Source organism: Bombus terrestris, chromosome 15 (genome assembly GCF_910591885.1).
Source record: "Bombus terrestris chromosome 15, iyBomTerr1.2, whole genome shotgun sequence".
NCBI classification, from domain to species: Eukaryota; Metazoa; Arthropoda; class Insecta; order Hymenoptera; family Apidae; genus Bombus; species Bombus terrestris.
Genome location: NC_063283.1, coordinates 2,827,725 through 2,845,519, shown reverse-complemented (window position 1 = coordinate 2,845,519; position 17,795 = coordinate 2,827,725). Strand labels below are relative to the sequence as shown.

The 17,795-nt window shown below is 30.9% G+C and overlaps 7 protein-coding genes across 7 annotated transcripts; 3 read left to right on the top strand and 4 right to left on the bottom strand.

Annotated features, from left to right (window-relative positions):
- The first annotated feature begins 822 nt into the window (after positions 1 to 822).
- LOC100631086 (long-wavelength rhodopsin) lies at positions 823 to 3,515 on the top strand. Its single transcript, XM_012316807.2, has 6 exons — positions 823 to 989; positions 1,288 to 1,619; positions 1,874 to 2,121; positions 2,217 to 2,475; positions 2,558 to 2,724; positions 2,794 to 3,515. Exons 2-6 carry the CDS (start codon positions 1,296 to 1,298, stop codon positions 2,927 to 2,929), a joined length of 1,134 nt encoding a protein of 377 aa, XP_012172197.1. The 5' UTR covers positions 823 to 989; positions 1,288 to 1,295; the 3' UTR covers positions 2,930 to 3,515.
- LOC100631095 (long wavelength-sensitive opsin) lies at positions 3,108 to 5,483 on the bottom strand. Its single transcript, XM_012316809.2, has 8 exons — positions 5,208 to 5,483; positions 4,893 to 5,131; positions 4,713 to 4,819; positions 4,519 to 4,625; positions 4,284 to 4,431; positions 4,096 to 4,206; positions 3,858 to 4,024; positions 3,108 to 3,763 (listed from the first exon to the last, which is right to left on the bottom strand). Exons 1-8 carry the CDS (start codon positions 5,381 to 5,383, stop codon positions 3,649 to 3,651), a joined length of 1,170 nt encoding a protein of 389 aa, XP_012172199.1. The 5' UTR covers positions 5,384 to 5,483; the 3' UTR covers positions 3,108 to 3,648.
- A 53-nt stretch (positions 5,484 to 5,536) lies between these two features.
- Positions 5,537 to 6,902, bottom strand: LOC105666531 (COMM domain-containing protein 2). The gene is made up of 5 exons (XM_012316806.3): positions 6,676 to 6,902; positions 6,532 to 6,609; positions 6,368 to 6,450; positions 6,116 to 6,289; positions 5,537 to 6,035 (listed from the first exon to the last, which is right to left on the bottom strand). Exons 1-5 carry the CDS (start codon positions 6,740 to 6,742, stop codon positions 5,829 to 5,831), a joined length of 609 nt encoding a protein of 202 aa, XP_012172196.1. The 5' UTR covers positions 6,743 to 6,902; the 3' UTR covers positions 5,537 to 5,828.
- Positions 6,903 to 7,132: 230 nt separating this feature from the next.
- Positions 7,133 to 8,248, bottom strand: LOC100651503 (prefoldin subunit 6). The gene is made up of 4 exons (XM_003401012.4): positions 8,036 to 8,248; positions 7,759 to 7,828; positions 7,464 to 7,659; positions 7,133 to 7,402 (listed from the first exon to the last, which is right to left on the bottom strand). Exons 1-4 carry the CDS (start codon positions 8,036 to 8,038, stop codon positions 7,273 to 7,275), a joined length of 399 nt encoding a protein of 132 aa, XP_003401060.2. The 5' UTR covers positions 8,039 to 8,248; the 3' UTR covers positions 7,133 to 7,272.
- Positions 8,249 to 9,492: 1,244 nt separating this feature from the next.
- LOC100651264 (splicing factor 3A subunit 3) lies at positions 9,493 to 11,285 on the top strand. Its single transcript, XM_003401010.4, has 2 exons — positions 9,493 to 9,791; positions 9,850 to 11,285. Exons 1-2 carry the CDS (start codon positions 9,579 to 9,581, stop codon positions 11,140 to 11,142), a joined length of 1,506 nt encoding a protein of 501 aa, XP_003401058.1. The 5' UTR covers positions 9,493 to 9,578; the 3' UTR covers positions 11,143 to 11,285.
- A 415-nt stretch (positions 11,286 to 11,700) lies between these two features.
- On the top strand, positions 11,701 to 14,942 carry LOC100651141 (serine/threonine-protein kinase grp). Its single transcript, XM_003401009.3, has 8 exons — positions 11,701 to 11,979; positions 12,060 to 12,207; positions 12,358 to 12,581; positions 12,664 to 12,984; positions 13,278 to 13,481; positions 14,108 to 14,355; positions 14,451 to 14,585; positions 14,676 to 14,942. Exons 2-8 carry the CDS (start codon positions 12,146 to 12,148, stop codon positions 14,892 to 14,894), a joined length of 1,413 nt encoding a protein of 470 aa, XP_003401057.1. The 5' UTR covers positions 11,701 to 11,979; positions 12,060 to 12,145; the 3' UTR covers positions 14,895 to 14,942.
- A 490-nt stretch (positions 14,943 to 15,432) lies between these two features.
- On the bottom strand, positions 15,433 to 16,371 carry LOC125386436 (piggyBac transposable element-derived protein 4-like). Its single transcript, XM_048412753.1, has one exon. It carries the CDS (start codon positions 16,369 to 16,371, stop codon positions 15,433 to 15,435), a length of 939 nt encoding a protein of 312 aa, XP_048268710.1.
- Positions 16,372 to 17,795: the final 1,424 nt, after the last annotated feature.

The following is a 17,795-nucleotide window of genomic DNA, read 5'->3' as shown; positions in this document are numbered from 1 at the left end:
CTAAGAATGGGAAGATTAAATTACCCATGTATTATGCACCATGTGACTGAATTCGATATTTCTCATTATTTAAACTTGAACCGCGAAATGTATTTTTAAATTTGAAATAGATACATATGTACATGAATAAATGATTATATAATGATTATAATTTTTACATTATTTCTATATTTCGATTTAAATATTATGAAAGAACGTGAATGATATTACGTAATCATGATATATATGGATTTATGAAGAAGTTAATTTCTGAGAAAACCACATAATGGTGGTTTCTCGAAGAATGTAACGATCCAAGTTAATGAAAAAGAAGAAGAGTACATTACATACGCTATTATAATAAGCTTCTTATAGCATGAAACCATATTAAAGTTTAAATCTACATAAAACTTATATAGATACCGAAATCACGAGTTTACTAATATATTCGCTTAATTATTGTATTTCATTCTTCGAATCGAAGTAATAGACGAAGACGAAAGAACGAACAAGAGTCTCTCGCTTTTTTCTTTGAATGTATGTCAAACAACTAAGAATGCAGGCGGATATTACTGTAGGGATTATGGTTCGAAATTAAATATAAAAGATGTAGGAGAAGGGTATCAAAAGGATATGGTGATTCTTCGTGTTCTATTCCTACTTTAGCGTTGTAAGGTTTCTGTGTGTGGCACTAAAGATACACCAAAGGTATTCTTAAATCCTCGTTAACTTAATAAAGTCCTTCTTAAGACTGTTTACCGTCTTAGATCGTAACAACATATAGAAAACTAAACGTAAGGGTACATATGGCAGGGTCGAAGTAAGAAGTCGGTTCATATTTAAACGAAAGTCGAACGGCGGTGACACGAGCCGCATCCAACAGTGGACCTAACAGCCTACCTACAACCTTCTGTTAAATTTCAAAAACCTATCGCGGTCAACCGAAATCGAACTGAGACGTGTACTTGGATTAGTTCGTTCTACCACGATTTTCTCCAAGTAGCCTAAAGGTGAGAAACGGAAACGGAGTGATAGTGTTTCGTTAATTTCAAGTGTTCTCGAAAAGTCTGTGCATTAAAATTTTCTGATAATGTTACATAGATTATTTATAGTGATGATAGCACCCCAGACTCGGGCAAATTTGATTTGAAATGATAAGTCTACTGTACTTTATCTATTGCTGAAGATTTTGTATTTTGAACTATTCGTTCGAACTATTTGAATGTTTAAATAATCAAAAGGAAAGAAGCAGGAAAGAAAGAAAGAAAGAAGGCACAAAGTCTTAAGGGGGTGTTTGAACATTTACAGATTCAAGGATGATTTCTGTTTCGGGACCCAGTTATGAAGCCTACGCATATGGAGCCCAAAGGTTTGCAAATCAAACGGTGGTTGACAGGGTTCCACCTGATATGCTCCATCTAATCGACGCCCACTGGTATCAGTTTCCACCACTAAATCCGATGTGGCATGGAATCCTTGGATTTGTAATAGGTCTGCTTGGTTTCATCTCGGTTTCGGGAAATGGCATGGTCGTCTATATATTCCTTTCGACGAAGAGTCTTCGCACGCCAAGTAATATGTTTGTAATCAACCTTGCTATCAGCGATTTCCTTATGATGTTCTGCATGTCTCCACCTATGGTGCGTAAAAAAGCAATTTTTATTTTTTCGATCCTCGAAATAATTCCAATCGAAAAGTGATATCCCGATTAAAAATATCCTTGTATTTTGAGATATGAAATAATCTTAATCGGTTATACAAATGATATTTCTATTAAAAATATTATCCCAACTGTATAGTATCAATTAACTGTATAGTATACTGTATCACCATTAGAAATATTATCGCAACTCAAGCATATGGAATAAATTTGATATAATTTGTTGTTTAACAGGTGATCAATTGCTATTATGAGACATGGGTACTTGGGCCTCTCTTCTGTCAAGTCTACGCAATGTTGGGCTCCTTGTTCGGATGTGGCTCCATATGGACGATGACGATGATCGCATTCGATAGGTACAACGTGATCGTCAAAGGTTTATCTGGTAAGCCATTGACCATTAACGGAGCTCTCCTTCGTATACTGGGGATATGGTTGTTCTCCCTGATTTGGACTATCGCACCTATGTTTGGCTGGAATAGGTAATTCGGTTGATCGCGATAATATTTCGATAAGTGTTATCAACATTTCATTCGAGGATTGATTACGAGTAACGAAACTTGATTCTCTTTTTTAGATATGTACCAGAAGGTAACATGACCGCGTGTGGCACTGATTACTTCAGCAAAGATATAGTATCCGTCTCCTACATCCTATTATACAGCATCTGGGTTTACTTCTTCCCGCTGTTCCTCATCATTTGGAGTTACTGGTTCATTATCCAGGCGGTAGCTGCCCACGAGAAGAATATGCGCGAACAAGCCAAAAAGATGAACGTAGCTTCTCTCCGATCATCTGAAAATCAAAATACTAGTGCCGAGTGTAAATTGGCAAAAGTATGTAATAAATTTCTAATGTAATGAATATTTTATTTTAAACTTTCTTTATTTATAACGGGATATTTTATAATGATTCTAGGTTGCCCTTATGACAATCTCCTTATGGTTCATGGCTTGGACCCCGTATCTTGTCATCAACTGGTCTGGCATCTTTAGTCTCGTTAAGATCAGTCCGCTTTACACAATTTGGGGTTCTCTATTTGCCAAAGCCAATGCAGTTTACAATCCGATCGTTTATGGAATTAGGTAGTTATATTTACATAAGTTTAAATCAATATAAAATTAAACTTTTCTTTTCCTTTTCCTCGCTTCCAGCCATCCGAAATATCGAGCTGCGCTGTTTGCAAGATTCCCATCATTGGCATGCGCTGCCGAACAAACACCCACAGACGCTACATCTACTGTTTCTGGTACAACTACTGTTGCAGACAACGAAAAATCAAATGCATAAAACAATAATATATGCCATGGCTGCACCTTACTTATATTCGAACTGTGACGCGGTCAATCAAAAGAATATAGATTAAAATATACCTAACTAGGTAAGAATAACACCAAATTTTATTACAGACACGATTTGTAAATATTAACACCTGATATGACATTAAGAAATATTTTTTATCGATAACAAAACTATCAATGTGGTCAATTAGACATTCAAAATTAAAGCAGTTTAAATCGAATATGTTCAAACATTCAAAAGTATAGCCTAATGGCCAGCACATCTAATTCGGTGAGGAACAACTCCAGTATACGAAGTCATTGTATACGTGACATTAAATGATCAATATTTGAATCGCCTGTGATTGAATGCGTGATGCGTATCTCACCACAATGCGGATCATTTTACATCAATTCATAGGTATGATTTTAATTTTGTACATTTATTGCGTAACAATATACATGGTCACTTTGGTACACCAGGTAACAGCTCTATGTTTACTAGATTAGTAAGCACATCACATTCACCATGAAACATGAAGGGAACATCTGTACCTTAATTTTATAAAAGCAAATAAATTCTGCAAGCAACCGTACCTATAAATTTCATTATTTCCTTTAAAAGTGCGAGCACCTCCTTCTTAAATCAATTTTCGGATAATATTTAATTTACAAAACATTCTATGTATTTACAATAAAATAAAATAACGTTCAAGTTTTCGATTCATTTTATGAGTTTCCACCAGCTTCCGAAGTTTTCTCCCCTCCAGCGGTTTGTTCTTCCGTTGAGCCACATACTAAGAACGGTAGTTTTTCCTTTAACGCGGCTCTGTATTTCGGATGACTATATGGTATATTTATAAAATAGATCGTTAGCAATATTTTTTTATTCATTGTTTTTTGTTAAGGTGGCATTAATGTATTCGTAAAATACATACCTAATTCCATAAACGATCGGATTATATATTGCGTTCGCTTTCGCGAAGAGAGAACCCCATATTGTGAAAAGGGGCGTGATCAGAGATCGATTAAATATTCCAATGTAATTGATCACAAGATATGGCGTCCATGCCATAAACCATAGCGATATTGTCGTTAGTGCTACCTAAAAAATATATTTATATTTCATAGAATTAAAATTAACACTTTAATTAAGTTAAATACATAATGCGGTACCTTTGCTAATTTTGCTTCAGCACTAGCACCTTGATTTTCTCCAGATCGTAAAGAAGCAACATTCATTTTTTTTGCTTGTTCTTTCATCGCTTTCTCATGTGCTGCAACAGCCTATAAAATGATAATGAATGTATTACAGTTACATATATATAACTAATAATTAACATGATTTCGAAATACATACTTACTGAAACAATAAAATAATAGCTATAAATAATGGTGAATAGTGGAGTGTAATAGACAAAAAAAGAATAAACTAATATATATGACTTGGAAACCCAATCTTGTGTAAGGTAATCTGTTCCACATGCTGTCATATTACCCTCTGGAACATATCTAATTGATAAGTTCGGTATGTTAATAATTAAGCATACTCACTAGTTTACATATATAGGAGATACATTTTCATAATCAAGATATTACCTATTCCACCCTACTAAAGGTAAGATTGTCCATATTAAACCAAAAGACCAGATACCCAAAATTTGAATTATGGATCTTTTGATGGTAAGAGGTGTTCCGGACATCCCCTAAAAATATTCCACTTTTTTTATTATATTATTCTTATTGTAATTATTAACATACCTATTTATATATGTGTACATGAGTATGTATACCTTCACTATAACATTATATCTATCTAAAGCAATAGCTGTCATAGTCCATATAGATGCGCATCCACATAATGATCCAACCATTGCATAAATATCACACATTAAGGGGCCTAAATAAAAGTTTTAAAACATAAAATTTCGTAAAATTAAATTTTCCGAAATTATATGATAAAAATTTCTTACCAAGAACCCATGTTTCATAAAAGCAGCAAATTACCATAGGTGGACACATGAAACCCATCATAATGAAATCGGAAAAGGCAAGATTTACCACAAGAAGATTACTTGGTGTTCTTAGAGATGGTGTCATTATAAATATATAAACCACTACACCATTTCCACACCATCCCATAATACCTAGTACTATCATAACTAAACCTAAGACTTTATGCCATAATGGGTCCAATGGAGGAAACCGATACCTATATTTCAAAATTTAATAAAATAATATCAACATGCAATTCCATTGCCATTAAAAATAACAAATATGCTAATTACCAATATGTATCAATTAAATGTAACATCTCTTCAGGCACTTTACTAACAACTGTTTGATTATTGAAACGCATTATTTGCCTTGCAAAATGTGGTTCTATAGTAGTTGTTAAAATGGAAATATTTGGAGGCATGGCTCCAATGAAACAAGGAGTTGTTACATTGAATGTATACATCATAAACTGGCTTTACAAACTGAATTTAAATTCACACTAAAATATAATTTTGCATAACATGTTTCTTTTAACTGTTCACATACTACAACTGCAATTACAAGTAGGCTACTCTTCTTTTATATGCTTGATATGGTAAGATCCAATAAAGTCATCCAATAAAATATTCAAATGAATTTATTTATAGCCTTAATAAATGCATTTATATTGCTCTTACAAAGGTTTTAGGATAGTATGATGTATGAACATTACCGTCATTTTAAATTTAGGATAATCTAATCAAAGTGAAACTTTACATATGCTCTTAAGCGTAAATTGGAATAATCAATATAGGTTCAGTTAATACATGATGTCTTATTATAATATACAGCTAAAAAAAGTGACTTAAATATATTGTATGTATATAATTTATATATTTTATTACATAAAATATAATTATATTACAATGTCATCATTTTATTGCTCTTGAAAGTCTACGAATGTGTTGACTGTAACCTTCTTGAAGAGCCTCTTCTAATTGTTGTGTTATGTGTGATAAATTAACAGGGTCAGTTTGAAGTAATACATGCTCAATGTTTTCATCCTTGCCAGGATCCTTTATGGATAAATCCAAAGTAATGAGAGGAGCAACTTGTTTCAATAATGCTCTTGAAGCAATCTATGAAAAAATACATTATATATAATATAAAAATATGATATATTAAAGATGCAAATTTCAAGGATGAAATAATATAATACCTGGACTTCAAATCTCCATTCCATATCATGGTATTCTGGCAACTTAAATCCAATATCTCTGAGTGTATCCAATATTTCATCTTTTTTAACATTATATAATTTGCTTAATATAACTTCTTGTTGTTCCGAGAAACCTAAAGATATTATTGAATCTCTAAAGTCCTCAGAATTTAGCTGGAAAAATTGAATATTAGTTAAATAATATTTTATGAATTAAGAGAAATACAAATAAATTAATAAAATTTATGTTACCTTATATCTACAACTCTCTATTAATAAATTAACAAGTCCTTCCACTGAATTCTTAATTACACTTACTTCAACATCCAATTTCTCTAGAAAAAACAATTAAATTTTTAACACCAGACTTTCTTTTTAATTATTTTATATAAATAAGTAAAAATGTGTTTACTTACGAGCTGCTGCGTTATATAATTTAATATTTGGCCCTTTCTGCAAATAATCTAGTGCTAATTTGCAAAAATCCTGTAAAACTGTAAAAGATACGTAATTATTATTTTATAATGAAGTAAATCAGCAATAAAAATAATTTTACATACCTTGTGGTGTATGTCCTATAAGAAGTAATACATGTTTTTTATGATCTGGTTTTAATGTTAATAACATTATTTTATTTTACTAAAAATAATACTATATAACCATTTACGTTAAATTTGATATGTGAATGACGGAGTTGTCAATCGCAAAACTTGCAAGCGATAGAAGAATCGCCATATTTACGAATGTAGAACGTACACTACAATGGTAACGTTTGTATTCTTGGGATATAAAAAGTACTGAATTTTCCTTTCATATCTGTTCATATTAAAAATATGTTATAAATTTTGTCTATAATAAATTTTGCAATATATATAGGAATATACCTTGTCGAATAAGTATTCAATATAAACACAAGTAAAGTTAGGTTAAATAATTTTAATATTTCTTTAACATCATTACAATATTATTTTCAAGCTTTAGAATAATTGTAAACACAGTTATATAAATAAAATAATGTAAAAGCTTCACAAGAAATTTATTAACAAATTTAATCAGAAATAGGAATCAGGAATAGGAATTTATGGTTATATGATCTTTTTTCTTTTGTGATATTGACATAACAAGCGACAACATATAATTTTTTTTCATGTATGAAATTATGCTTTAGGTTGAGAGAGGGATGCTTTCACTTGAGCTTGTTGAAACATCTGTTGATATTTCTCCAATGTTTCACGATGTGTATCTTGTTTCTTATCTAATGTCGTTATTAATTCTTCCACTCTTTTCCTAAAATTATAAAATAATTATTCTTGATCTTATATATATATTCTTATATCTGGTCACTTACAATTCAGAAGAGATATATTCCATTCGTTTAGCAACGTTTTGTTTTGCTTCTTCTACATCTTGCTTAATGAGAACAGGTCCAATTAATTTGAAAACGTCATCCTCTGATTTCAAAAGATCTAATTCTTTTTTAACTGCAATATTCTCATTTAATTGTCCATCCAGCTGTTGTCTTTGATTCAATGCTTTGTGGTAATCTGATACAAACAGAATCTATGTGTAACAGGATATTTAATTAATTATAATTACATGATATATCACATAAAATATGATATATGTGCAGAAATTAAGAATACCTTTTTGAACCTGTTTGTACTTGTCTATTTCTGTTTTTAAATTTTTTTGTATTTCTTCCGTCATATTTGTCTGGAAAAGAAATATATTAAGAACAATAAAGAAATGTTATACGATAATGAGGTTAGGTTACATAAAGCACAAATATCCCATTATATTTCAAATATTAAATACATTTTACTACAAAAAAAAAAAATAAATAAACACAATTTGTTGGATATACAGGTTGCAAATTACAATTGTCTTAAATCTTAATTTCCTATTTTAAATGTATCGTACCATTTTGAGATAGTAATATTCTGTAACCCGTTTTCTAACTAACTATGCGACAAATATTTGCTAGTAAAGGATAAAATAAGAAATAAGAAATTTTATATATAGACAGATATTCTTTCTAATTAAATTTCTTTAATCTATTTTGTTTCAACTCTTCCACTAATTTAAATGCGTACTACCATATGACACATGCATAAACACAATCCTAGGGATGTACAAATTAGGAATAAAAATCAACTATATGAAGTTATTTAATAACATTTTGATTGCCATACGAATTAGCTTTATTAGAAATGATATAATTTTTTATGTTTAAAAAATAGAAAATTTTTATAAAATACGAAAAAATTAGGAAAATGGAAAAATGCAGTAAGATAATGCAATTTATCGATCTCTCGAAAACCTAATATAAAATTTAAGATCCGAGTAATGAAATTTTAAACTTCATAAAAAATAAATAATCCTTTCCTTTTTTAAAAAAAGCAGCGTGATTATTATAATTATTAATCAGGTTTTCTTTTCAAAGATGTAAGAGAGAATGTAATTTTAATATCTGATTTGATGAAATTTGATTTTTATATGATTAAAGAATTGATATGAATTTTTAAACAATGCCAACAAAATATAATAAGTAAAGTCTATTTTATGTGAGGTGGATACAGCACTATCTTATATTTTGTTGATAAAGCAATCAATTATATATTATATTATATATTTTATGTTTGTTGTTGCGTGGCCTTTCCAAGATTTTCGCAAATTTGGCGCGGTTACAGCCCATAAAATGCTGAAGCACTCTGCTCGCGTAACAACATCAAAAAATTCGAAAATTAACTCGACGTTTAAATGAAGAAATACTTAACGAGAAAGATTAACTTGAACAAAAATTTATATTTAAAACTGAATATATTTAAAATTGAATATTTATAGTAAGTAATGAAATTTATTTAGATTTTGAACTCAGCGTGACGGTTCTAAAGATTCAACAATTCTAACTATTTTCACTTTTTTGGGTCGCAGAGTAGTCCATTTATCTGCTCGAATTTATATGACAATCTACGATTTACTTTTTATCCAATAAGACAAATTCTTATTAACTAGTGTTAATAAACATTAATTTGATTGGAGTTTACGATATTAGAAGGCGAACGATTTATAGCTTGGCAATGTTTTCCTATGGTAACGAAAATAGATACGAAATTTGAGAGTGAATGCAGTTGTTACTGATAAATAATTGTAACATTTAATAAATTAATTTGTTAAATAACTTTTGTTCGTTGCCTCGGCTGTGCCGCTGTACAGTTAAATTCGCAGCACTAGAATTTACCTTATTATCATATAAAATATTCACGCTAGAGAGAGCCGCATGCCAAAACCAGTTCATAACACTATGTAGTCTTCTATAATGGTCGCTAGATGGTGACACAGTTAATAGTATACATTTTTTCACCATGATATGATGTCTATATTGAATTGTACTATAATGTGTATGTAATCGACAATTGTCGAAAAAAAGATTGGGAGCGTTGTTTGCATACGACTCGAAAAAATGGAAACAATATTAGAACAACAACGACGTTATCATGAAGAAAGAGAAAGATTAATGGACGCGATGGTAAAAGAAATGCTTTACAAAAAGCCAGGACATAGAGAAAGTATAAATTCGGAACATCGGTTAAAAATGCTGCTCGATCAGTACATGGATAGTACATCACATTTGCAAGATTTGTATGAAGATAAAGATGGACAAAGGAAAGAAGAAGTAGGTTAGATATCTTATAATTTATTTACAATTTAATAATCAAATTTTTATTGCTTAGGTGCAAGCACTTTCTGGGCCAAATGAGTTTTCCGAATTTTACTCAAGATTAAAATCTATAAAAGAATTCTATCGTCGACATCCTAACGAAATAAGTATTCCCATGTCTGTGGAATTCGAAGAACTAGCCAAAATGAGGGAAAACCCAACAGAGGAACTTTCAAATCTTGTTGAATTTACAGATGAAGAAGGTTATGGGAAATATCTTGATCTCCATGAATGTTATGAAAAATATATCAACCTTAAAGGCATAGAAAAAATAGATTATATTACATATCTATCTACTTTCGATCATTTATTTGACATACCAAGAGAAAGGAAAAATGCTGAATATCAAAAATACGTGGAGTCTCTGTTAGAATATCTAACTGATTATTTAAGTAGAGTTAGACCTTTACTTGACATAAATGCAGAGTTGGATGAAGCAAATAACGAATTTGAAACACAATGGGAGAACAATACATTTCCAGGATGGCCAAAGGAAACTGGTAGTGCTTTAACTCATGTAGGGGCTCATTTAGAACTTTCTGCCTTTTCTTCATGGGAGGAGCTTGCATCTCTTGGCTTAGACAGATTAAAGTCTGCATTAATGGCTTTGGGTTTAAAGTGTGGTGGTACATTGGAAGAGAGAGCTCAAAGGCTTTTTAGTACAAAAGGTGAAGCATCTTTGGATCCCAATTTATTAGCTAAAAATAACAGAAATAGAAAGTCTGGAAAAGGAAGAAATTCTGAGAAACAAAAAGAGATTGCACATTTTGAAGCACAGGTTTACAAACTTGCAGAATTGGTATCAACTCAACGTGTAGCCACAAAAGAAAATGTTCAGAGAAAACAAGCTAGAACAGAAGGTGAGAGAGGGGATTCCGATGCTGAAGCTAGTGCTAGTGAGTCAGAAGAAGAAGATGACAATGAAGTACCTTATAATCCTAAAAACCTCCCACTTGGTTGGGATGGTAAACCTATACCATATTGGTTATACAAATTACATGGCTTGAATATTAGTTATAATTGTGAAATATGTGGGAATTTTACATATAAAGGACCAAAAGCTTTCCAAAGACACTTTGCAGAGTGGAGGCATGCACATGGTATGCGTTGCCTTGGTATTCCAAATACTGCACATTTTGCTAATGTGACACAAATAGAAGATGCTTTAGCTTTATGGGAAAAATTAAAAGCTCAGAAACAAGCAGAACGTTGGCAACCAGAACAAGAGGAAGAATTTGAAGATTCTCTTGGAAATGTTGTTAATCGTAAAACATATGAGGATCTAAAAAGACAAGGTCTTTTATAACGATATTTTATCGTATTGTAATGCTCCATACACGCACATTTCTATTGTATATTTATTATATGTTTATTTTAATTCACACTATATTATTTGTAATATTATGTATATTAAAGTCAATTTAATAAATATATTTATAAGAACTCGAAGAAACGCATTTTTGAGCTACATATTTATTATTAGTAAAGTTCGATGTACACATATAATTTATTCATATTAGATTATTTAATTAGAAATATCAATTGAACAAAAACTCATTTTATAATAGTAAAATTATTAAGTAAGAATTGCAAAGATGATTCAAAATTAAATTATCGAAAATATTAAAATATTTTATTATACATCTTTTTCTGAAGTTTTGAAAGCGGTACAATGTATTTAAATTTTAAGCCAAATTCAAATTTTCATTTAGTTTTATTACTAATTTTGAAACTTATATTCCTCTATGGTAAAATTATTACAGGGACTTTAAGGTTCTTTACATATTTCTTCGACCAATGGGAATGCAGTAATTTTATACCCAGATATTTTAGAGTACGAGCTTCATCGTTTTAGAGATGAATACCATATTACCCTATAACGTGCTTCGCAACAGTAAGTTTTGCGATCTTAAGAAGAAAATATTTTAATTTACTTTGTCAATTCATCCCGTGATTATATTATTAGCAAAATTAATAAAGCAGGATTAAGAAAAAAAATTAAGCAATTCTATAAACGTATACTTTTAAATGTAACTTGTTATTATATCACGTTCGGTTCGATCGAAAGCACGATGTTTCATCGGTATGATTAAAACCACGTGCTTCGAGAGACCGACCGTTTTTGTAAAAAATGAGATATGATGTGAGCATTTTATTGAAACAAAATTACTATTACATTATTTCGTGCCAATTATTTTAATAATTATTCTTTTTGTGGAAAAGGTAATCACGCTACATGATCGATTTGTGAAAGAATATTAGAGAACAAAGATTTTTGCTATTATCGTAAAGAGGCATGCTGAGACAGAATGACGGAGTTTGTAGATGGTTGGATATTTGGACACACTCTAGGAGAAGGGGCTTTTGGCGAGTAAGTTCCTATACCTTAAATTTATACAAAAATAATTCTTGTTTCGGATTAATAAAAAGTTTTTGTTTTAAAAATTAAACATTTATTTTATTAAAACTATTATTATTACTAAAAATTGTTACTACCATTAAATTTTATTTTTATTTTCAGAGTAAAATTGGTTATAAATAAAACTACAGGTGAGGCTGTTGCTATGAAGATGGTAGATTTAGAAAAGCATCCAGATGCTCATCAAACTGTTCGTAAAGAAACTACAATTCACCGTATGCTCTCTAATCCTAACATTATACAGTATTTTGGAAAGCGTAGTGAACCTACTATGGAATATATATTTTTAGAATATGCATCAGGTGGAGAACTTTTTGATAGAATTGGTAAAATATTATATTGTTTATGCGAAACAAAATTCCAAAAATTTCAATACTGTTAATGAAAGTTTCTTCTAATTTAAAATAGAACCGGATATTGGTATGCCAATTTGGGAAGCACAAAAGTATTTCAAACAATTAATTTCTGCTATAGAGTATCTGCACAGCAAAGGTATTGCACACAGGGATTTGAAACCAGAAAATTTGTTATTAGATGAACATGATAATTTGAAAGTTTCTGATTTTGGTCTGGCAACAATATATCGTTTACAAGGCAAAGAACGTTGTTTAGAAAAAAGATGTGGAACATTACCGTATGTTGCTCCAGAAGTATTATTGTGTGCCTATCATGCAGAACCAGCGGATATATGGTCATGTGGTATAATTCTTGTAGCTTTACTGAGTGGAGGTAATCTTTATAGCAAAATTTGTTTTAAAATTTTTGTAAAAAACTAATTTTGTCTGAATGGTAAATTTCAGTAGATATTAACATGTAAATATGTCTAATTAACTAATATAAACAAGTTCAAAATATTAAATTCTTCAAATATAATTATAAATACATTATGTAAATTGCTGATATAAACAATAATCCATGATGATTTGTAAAATGCAGACCTCTGTAATCTGTAGTGTAATGGTTTAATTCTAATGCATAACTTACATTTCTTAGTTTTTAACTGGTCCGTATCTGAACTATAGAACTGCCTTGGGATCAGTCCTTGGCAGACTGTCCAGAGTATATGGCATGGAGAGATGGAAAATATATGTCTCTTACACCATGGAAAAAATTGGATAATTCTTCGTTGTCTCTGTTAAAAAATGTTCTTATGCACTCACCAGTAACCAGATATACTATAAAGGATATTAAGCAACATAGATGGTTCGTCAAGAAATTCCAGGAAGGTATGCGTCAATTTGTGCATACACAAAATATTATTTTATTTTATACTATATAACATTTTCTAAAAGGGTCTATTATGGGTATGATCAAACAAATATTTACTTAGTCAGGTACTGAGTGACTCTGAGTACACATTAAATTACTCAAAGCAACTTGGTACCTAACTGAGTGGATATTGAATACAACTTTTGACATAAAAAGTAAGTAGGTAATAGCTTTATTTTTATTATTATTAAACATTAAATATACACAATAAAATGCAGTCAATATTATAATTATTCAAGATAATCAAAGCTTTTGCCTTTACTTTGGTAATACAGCTCTATGATTTTAATTAAGGATCATAAAGCTAGATTACCAAAGCAAAGAGCACTGGCATTATGCATCCAAATAAAATATTAACTACTTCCACTGATGTGTATGTGTGTAATATATATACATATATATACATACATATATATAAGTTCTAGATAAAACAGTATTTTATATATAGAATTTTTATATATAGGAAGTGAATCTATCGATTTATTTTTCTTTGTATTTTTGTGATACAATTTCGAATAGCATATAAATTATAAATAAATATAAAAATGATAATCAATAAAATTATTAAATTTCTGTATAATAGCTGGAAGTGTAGAAGGATATATTAGACCTGACGAAACAGATTTTGAAAACAGAAGACAAGCAACACAAGATGAAAACATAACAAGATTCTGTTTATCACAACCTGAATTGCCTGGGGTAGAAAATGCTAATCCAGTAGAAATTAATTTGGAAGAACGATCTGGATTTTCGTTCTCACAACCTGCGCATATAGAAGATTTATTGTTATGCACACAAGTACAAAATAAACAATTTACTCAAACAAGTCAGGTAATGTATATTTTTGTTAGAATTGCTAATGTATAAACATTAAAACTACTTAAGATTTATATTTCATCACCTATAATTTGATTTTACATTTATAGCAAAATACTTTCCAACGGTTAGTGCGACGTATGACAAGATTTTTTGTTAAAACAGACCTGGAAACAACTGTAAAACGTTTACTAAATTATTTTAAAAATGAAAATTATACGTGTCGTATTAATAATTTTGGCACAGTAAGTTATAAAATTATCATTTAAATTGAAGTTATATATTGAGATACTAATTATAAATAATTAATAATTTATATAATTATCTTTTTGCAGATTACTGTAACAGCAAATGATAGAAGAAAGATGCCTTTAGTCTTTAAAGTAAATGTGTTTGAAATGGATGGAAAGATATTAGTTGATTTTCGTTTGTCTAAAGGCTGTGGTCTAGAATTTAAACGAATATTCGTAAAAATTAAATCTTTATTAGAAGAAATCATATTAAAAGGTCCTATTACATGGCCAATTGCCGTGGCAACTGAATGCATGCCTTAATATTGTATACAACCAAATTTTATAATAAATTTTCTTATACTCTTTTAACCTTTAGAGTGCTGAATACTCGCGGTTTATGCGGTCCGTACGAACGGCGCGCGGCTAGCGCTGACGATCGCTGTGGACGGGGTACTTTTTCGTTAGACTGAACTCTGTTGATTGATTATTCAAAGCGCAAATCGTAATAACTTATAGTAATTCTTTTGCACGAGATTAAATGATTCAAGAGCGTTATTTTTTAGTATTAATTATTTATTATAAACATTGAAATTTACAATAAACTAGAATTTGGGTAATAAACTAGAAAACTAAATTTAGTAAATATAACACAAGTTAATAATTCAGTTGTGTGTGAAAAATTTCAAAACAATTATCGATACATAATCCGACATCGCATTTTCTGCATTCGTATCGCGTATCGCTCCTTCTCTTACTTTTCATACAAACAACACATTTTCTTCTTGATAACTGTGTTGTGCCGGCACGATTAGGGCACTTTGATGGAAAATGCCTATCAATTAAACGAAATGGTAAATCCTCAGACTTTCTCTTTCCTCCTTCTACCATGCTGGAAATATTTTCGTAAAATGTCTCTTATCAACGCTAAATGAAATTCATTAAATTTTTGTTTTGAAGCAGTAGATTTTTGATATAAAATATATGCATTATATATAGCTAAATCTAACAAGTGGAAAAATAGTTTTTTGTACCACTTTATAGTTTTCCTTAGGGAATTAAGTGTACTCAAAATCATATCAACTCTATCTACAGCGCCCATGTTGGAATTATAGTCGACAATACATGATGGTTTCTTCTTATATAATCCTGTACGATAATCCCTTTTCTCAGATTCAATCAATGTAGCTGCATGTGCAGAAGACAACATCCAAACCTCCTTTTTATCATGCCATTTCATTGCCAATAAAACGCTAGTCGATCGGTAGCACATTTCTCCTCTCTTCAACTTTTCTTCCATGTGGGGTATATCTCTCCTATTTTTACGAACGGTTCCAAATGCGTTAGTTTTGTTTTCGTGTAATAAGGTATATAAACGTGGACTCGTGTACCAATTATCCGTAATTAGTGTACGGCCCTTTCCAAGATATGGCTGAAGCAGCGTCATCACAACATCTCCAGAGATTCCAATGGCTATGTTAGTTCTACTAATGTTTGTTTTTTGTCCAATATAAATTATGAAGTTCAATACATAATTAGTTTTACAATCACTAAGGACAAATAATTTAATGCCAAACCTACTTCTCTTGGATGGTATAAACTGTTTAAAATAACATCTGCCCTTGTACAGCAAAAGACTTTCGTCGACGCATAGATTTTCGTAAGGTGCAAATGACTGCGAAAAGGAAATCTTTAATTTATCGATCACTAGTCGTATTTTTGCTAAAGGATCGTTACTTGCTGTATTATTATCGTTAAAGTGCAGCATTTGTAATAATACCATGTATCGATCTTGTGTCATTATTTTGCGGAAAATATTGCTTTTCAATAGTTCGTCCGTAGACAATATTCTCTCAAAGACAGTTTCTTCGAACGCGGCATTAGCATTGAAATGCATAAAAATAAGTACATTTCAGGGACTGTAGCATCCTTCCAATTCGTCAAATGGGAATTCTTTTTATATGCTTTACACTGTTGTACGCATTTGAAATAATTGTTTGTCTGCTCGGTAATTTGAGCGACCAATTCTTCCGAAAATATCATTTGGAAGGCGTCTAAAGGTGTTGATTCTGGGTTCAGATTTCCTTTTATTCCTGCAGTTTGTTCCTCAAAGATATGTAGTTTAGGCATTAAATTCGTTTTTGACCACAATATTCCTGTTTGGTGAGAGGTCTCGATATTTGCAGGTATTTCTGAACTTTCCTCTTCTGAAGATGTACTCAGTGTTCTGGGCCGTTTTCTATTTATTCTTCTTTGATCGATCGATTCTTCACTGTCTGATGATGGTGGATCAAACTGGTACACATCATTCATCAAATCGCCTGAATTGTAATCTTCTATTTCGCTGTCGTTTCTTATAAAATATTCTTCGATATTACTTGCCATTTTGAAGGGGAGGCTAAAAAGGTAACACCCAGCAGACCTCGCAAAGGATATAACCTAGCAAACGGGAGGATGGTACCCCGCTGAGGGTAGCCACTAACATGTTAATATAACTGCTAAAAAATTTTACCAAATATCCAAATTATGAATATAAATAAATAAATAAAAAAACAAAATTTGTGGAGGGTGTCATAAGTAAAAGATAATCAAATAGATTATATAGGGCACTATCATGAATATAGATTATATAGGGCACTATCTTGGACTTTCCGGTACGCGATGAGCCTCTGAGGTTCTTGGAAGTTGTTATAAATTGTCCTTATGCCGCGGACTTTTTGGGTGTCCTCGGTCGTTGTCCGGTGCGGAACAGTTCGCGAAACAGATGCGACTGTCCGCGAAACAGGTAGACAATTGTTATAATGAGGCATTATTGGCATTTGTTTACTGCCATTACTAAGGAATGCATTTATATTTATCTCACACGAACGTAATAGTATTACTTCTGCGTAGGTGTTCGGGAAAATTGACAAACGGACATATATGCGTCCTTAGACCATGCCGGACACTTACAGAAAACGCATGTATCCTTAGTCCACACTGATAGCTTTCGCCAGACGCATACATGCGTCCATAGTACTCTAAGGGTTAAAACTTATTTTCTTCATCCCGTTTTATATGTTATGCAAATTTGTAATTTCTCTCGACATCTATCGCAATCTTGTCACACAATAACGTAGTTTCTAATATTAACAATGAAAGATACAAACAAACGAGTTTTATGTACATTTTTATGAATTATTATGCTTTCTATATTTTTGCTTAACAATAATTTTGTTGCTTCAT

Bases quoted from the DNA above. Each gene is read 5' to 3' on its own strand.
- LOC100631086 (XM_012316807.2), top strand. From the start codon at position 1,296: ATGATTTCTGTTTCGGGACCCAGTTATGAAGCCTACGCATATGGAGCC. The intron at 2,122-2,216 runs GTAATTCGGTTG...TCTCTTTTTTAG, and splicing joins CCTATGTTTGGCTGGAATAG to ATATGTACCAGAAGGTAACA. The intron at 2,476-2,557 runs GTATGTAATAAA...TAATGATTCTAG, and splicing joins CCGAGTGTAAATTGGCAAAA to GTTGCCCTTATGACAATCTC.
- LOC100631095 (XM_012316809.2), bottom strand. From the start codon at position 5,383: ATGATGTATACATTCAATGTAACAACTCCTTGTTTCATTGGAGCCATG. The intron at 5,132-5,207 runs GTAATTAGCATA...TTTGAAATATAG, and splicing joins CATTTAATTGATACATATTG to GTATCGGTTTCCTCCATTGG. The intron at 4,025-4,095 runs GTACCGCATTAT...TATATTTTTTAG, and splicing joins CTGAAGCAAAATTAGCAAAG to GTAGCACTAACGACAATATC.
- LOC105666531 (XM_012316806.3), bottom strand. From the start codon at position 6,742: ATGTTATTAACATTAAAACCAGATCATAAAAAACATGTATTACTTCTT. The intron at 6,610-6,675 runs GTATGTAAAATT...TATCTTTTACAG, and splicing joins TATAGGACATACACCACAAG to TTTTACAGGATTTTTGCAAA. The intron at 6,036-6,115 runs GTATTATATTAT...ATTTTTTCATAG, and splicing joins AATGGAGATTTGAAGTCCAG to ATTGCTTCAAGAGCATTATT.
- LOC100651503 (XM_003401012.4), bottom strand. The intron at 7,660-7,758 runs GTATTCTTAATT...TGTTTGTATCAG, and splicing joins GTACAAACAGGTTCAAAAAG to ATTACCACAAAGCATTGAAT. The intron at 7,403-7,463 runs GTAAGTGACCAG...TTATAATTTTAG, and splicing joins GAATATATCTCTTCTGAATT to GAAAAGAGTGGAAGAATTAA.
- LOC100651264 (XM_003401010.4), top strand. From the start codon at position 9,579: ATGGAAACAATATTAGAACAACAACGACGTTATCATGAAGAAAGAGAA. The intron at 9,792-9,849 runs GTAGGTTAGATA...TTTATTGCTTAG, and splicing joins ATGGACAAAGGAAAGAAGAA to GTGCAAGCACTTTCTGGGCC.
- LOC100651141 (XM_003401009.3), top strand. From the start codon at position 12,146: ATGACGGAGTTTGTAGATGGTTGGATATTTGGACACACTCTAGGAGAA. The intron at 12,208-12,357 runs GTAAGTTCCTAT...TTTTATTTTCAG, and splicing joins GGAGAAGGGGCTTTTGGCGA to AGTAAAATTGGTTATAAATA. The intron at 14,356-14,450 runs GTAATGTATATT...TTACATTTATAG, and splicing joins AATTTACTCAAACAAGTCAG to CAAAATACTTTCCAACGGTT.
- LOC125386436 (XM_048412753.1), bottom strand. From the start codon at position 16,371: ATGACACAAGATCGATACATGGTATTATTACAAATGCTGCACTTTAAC.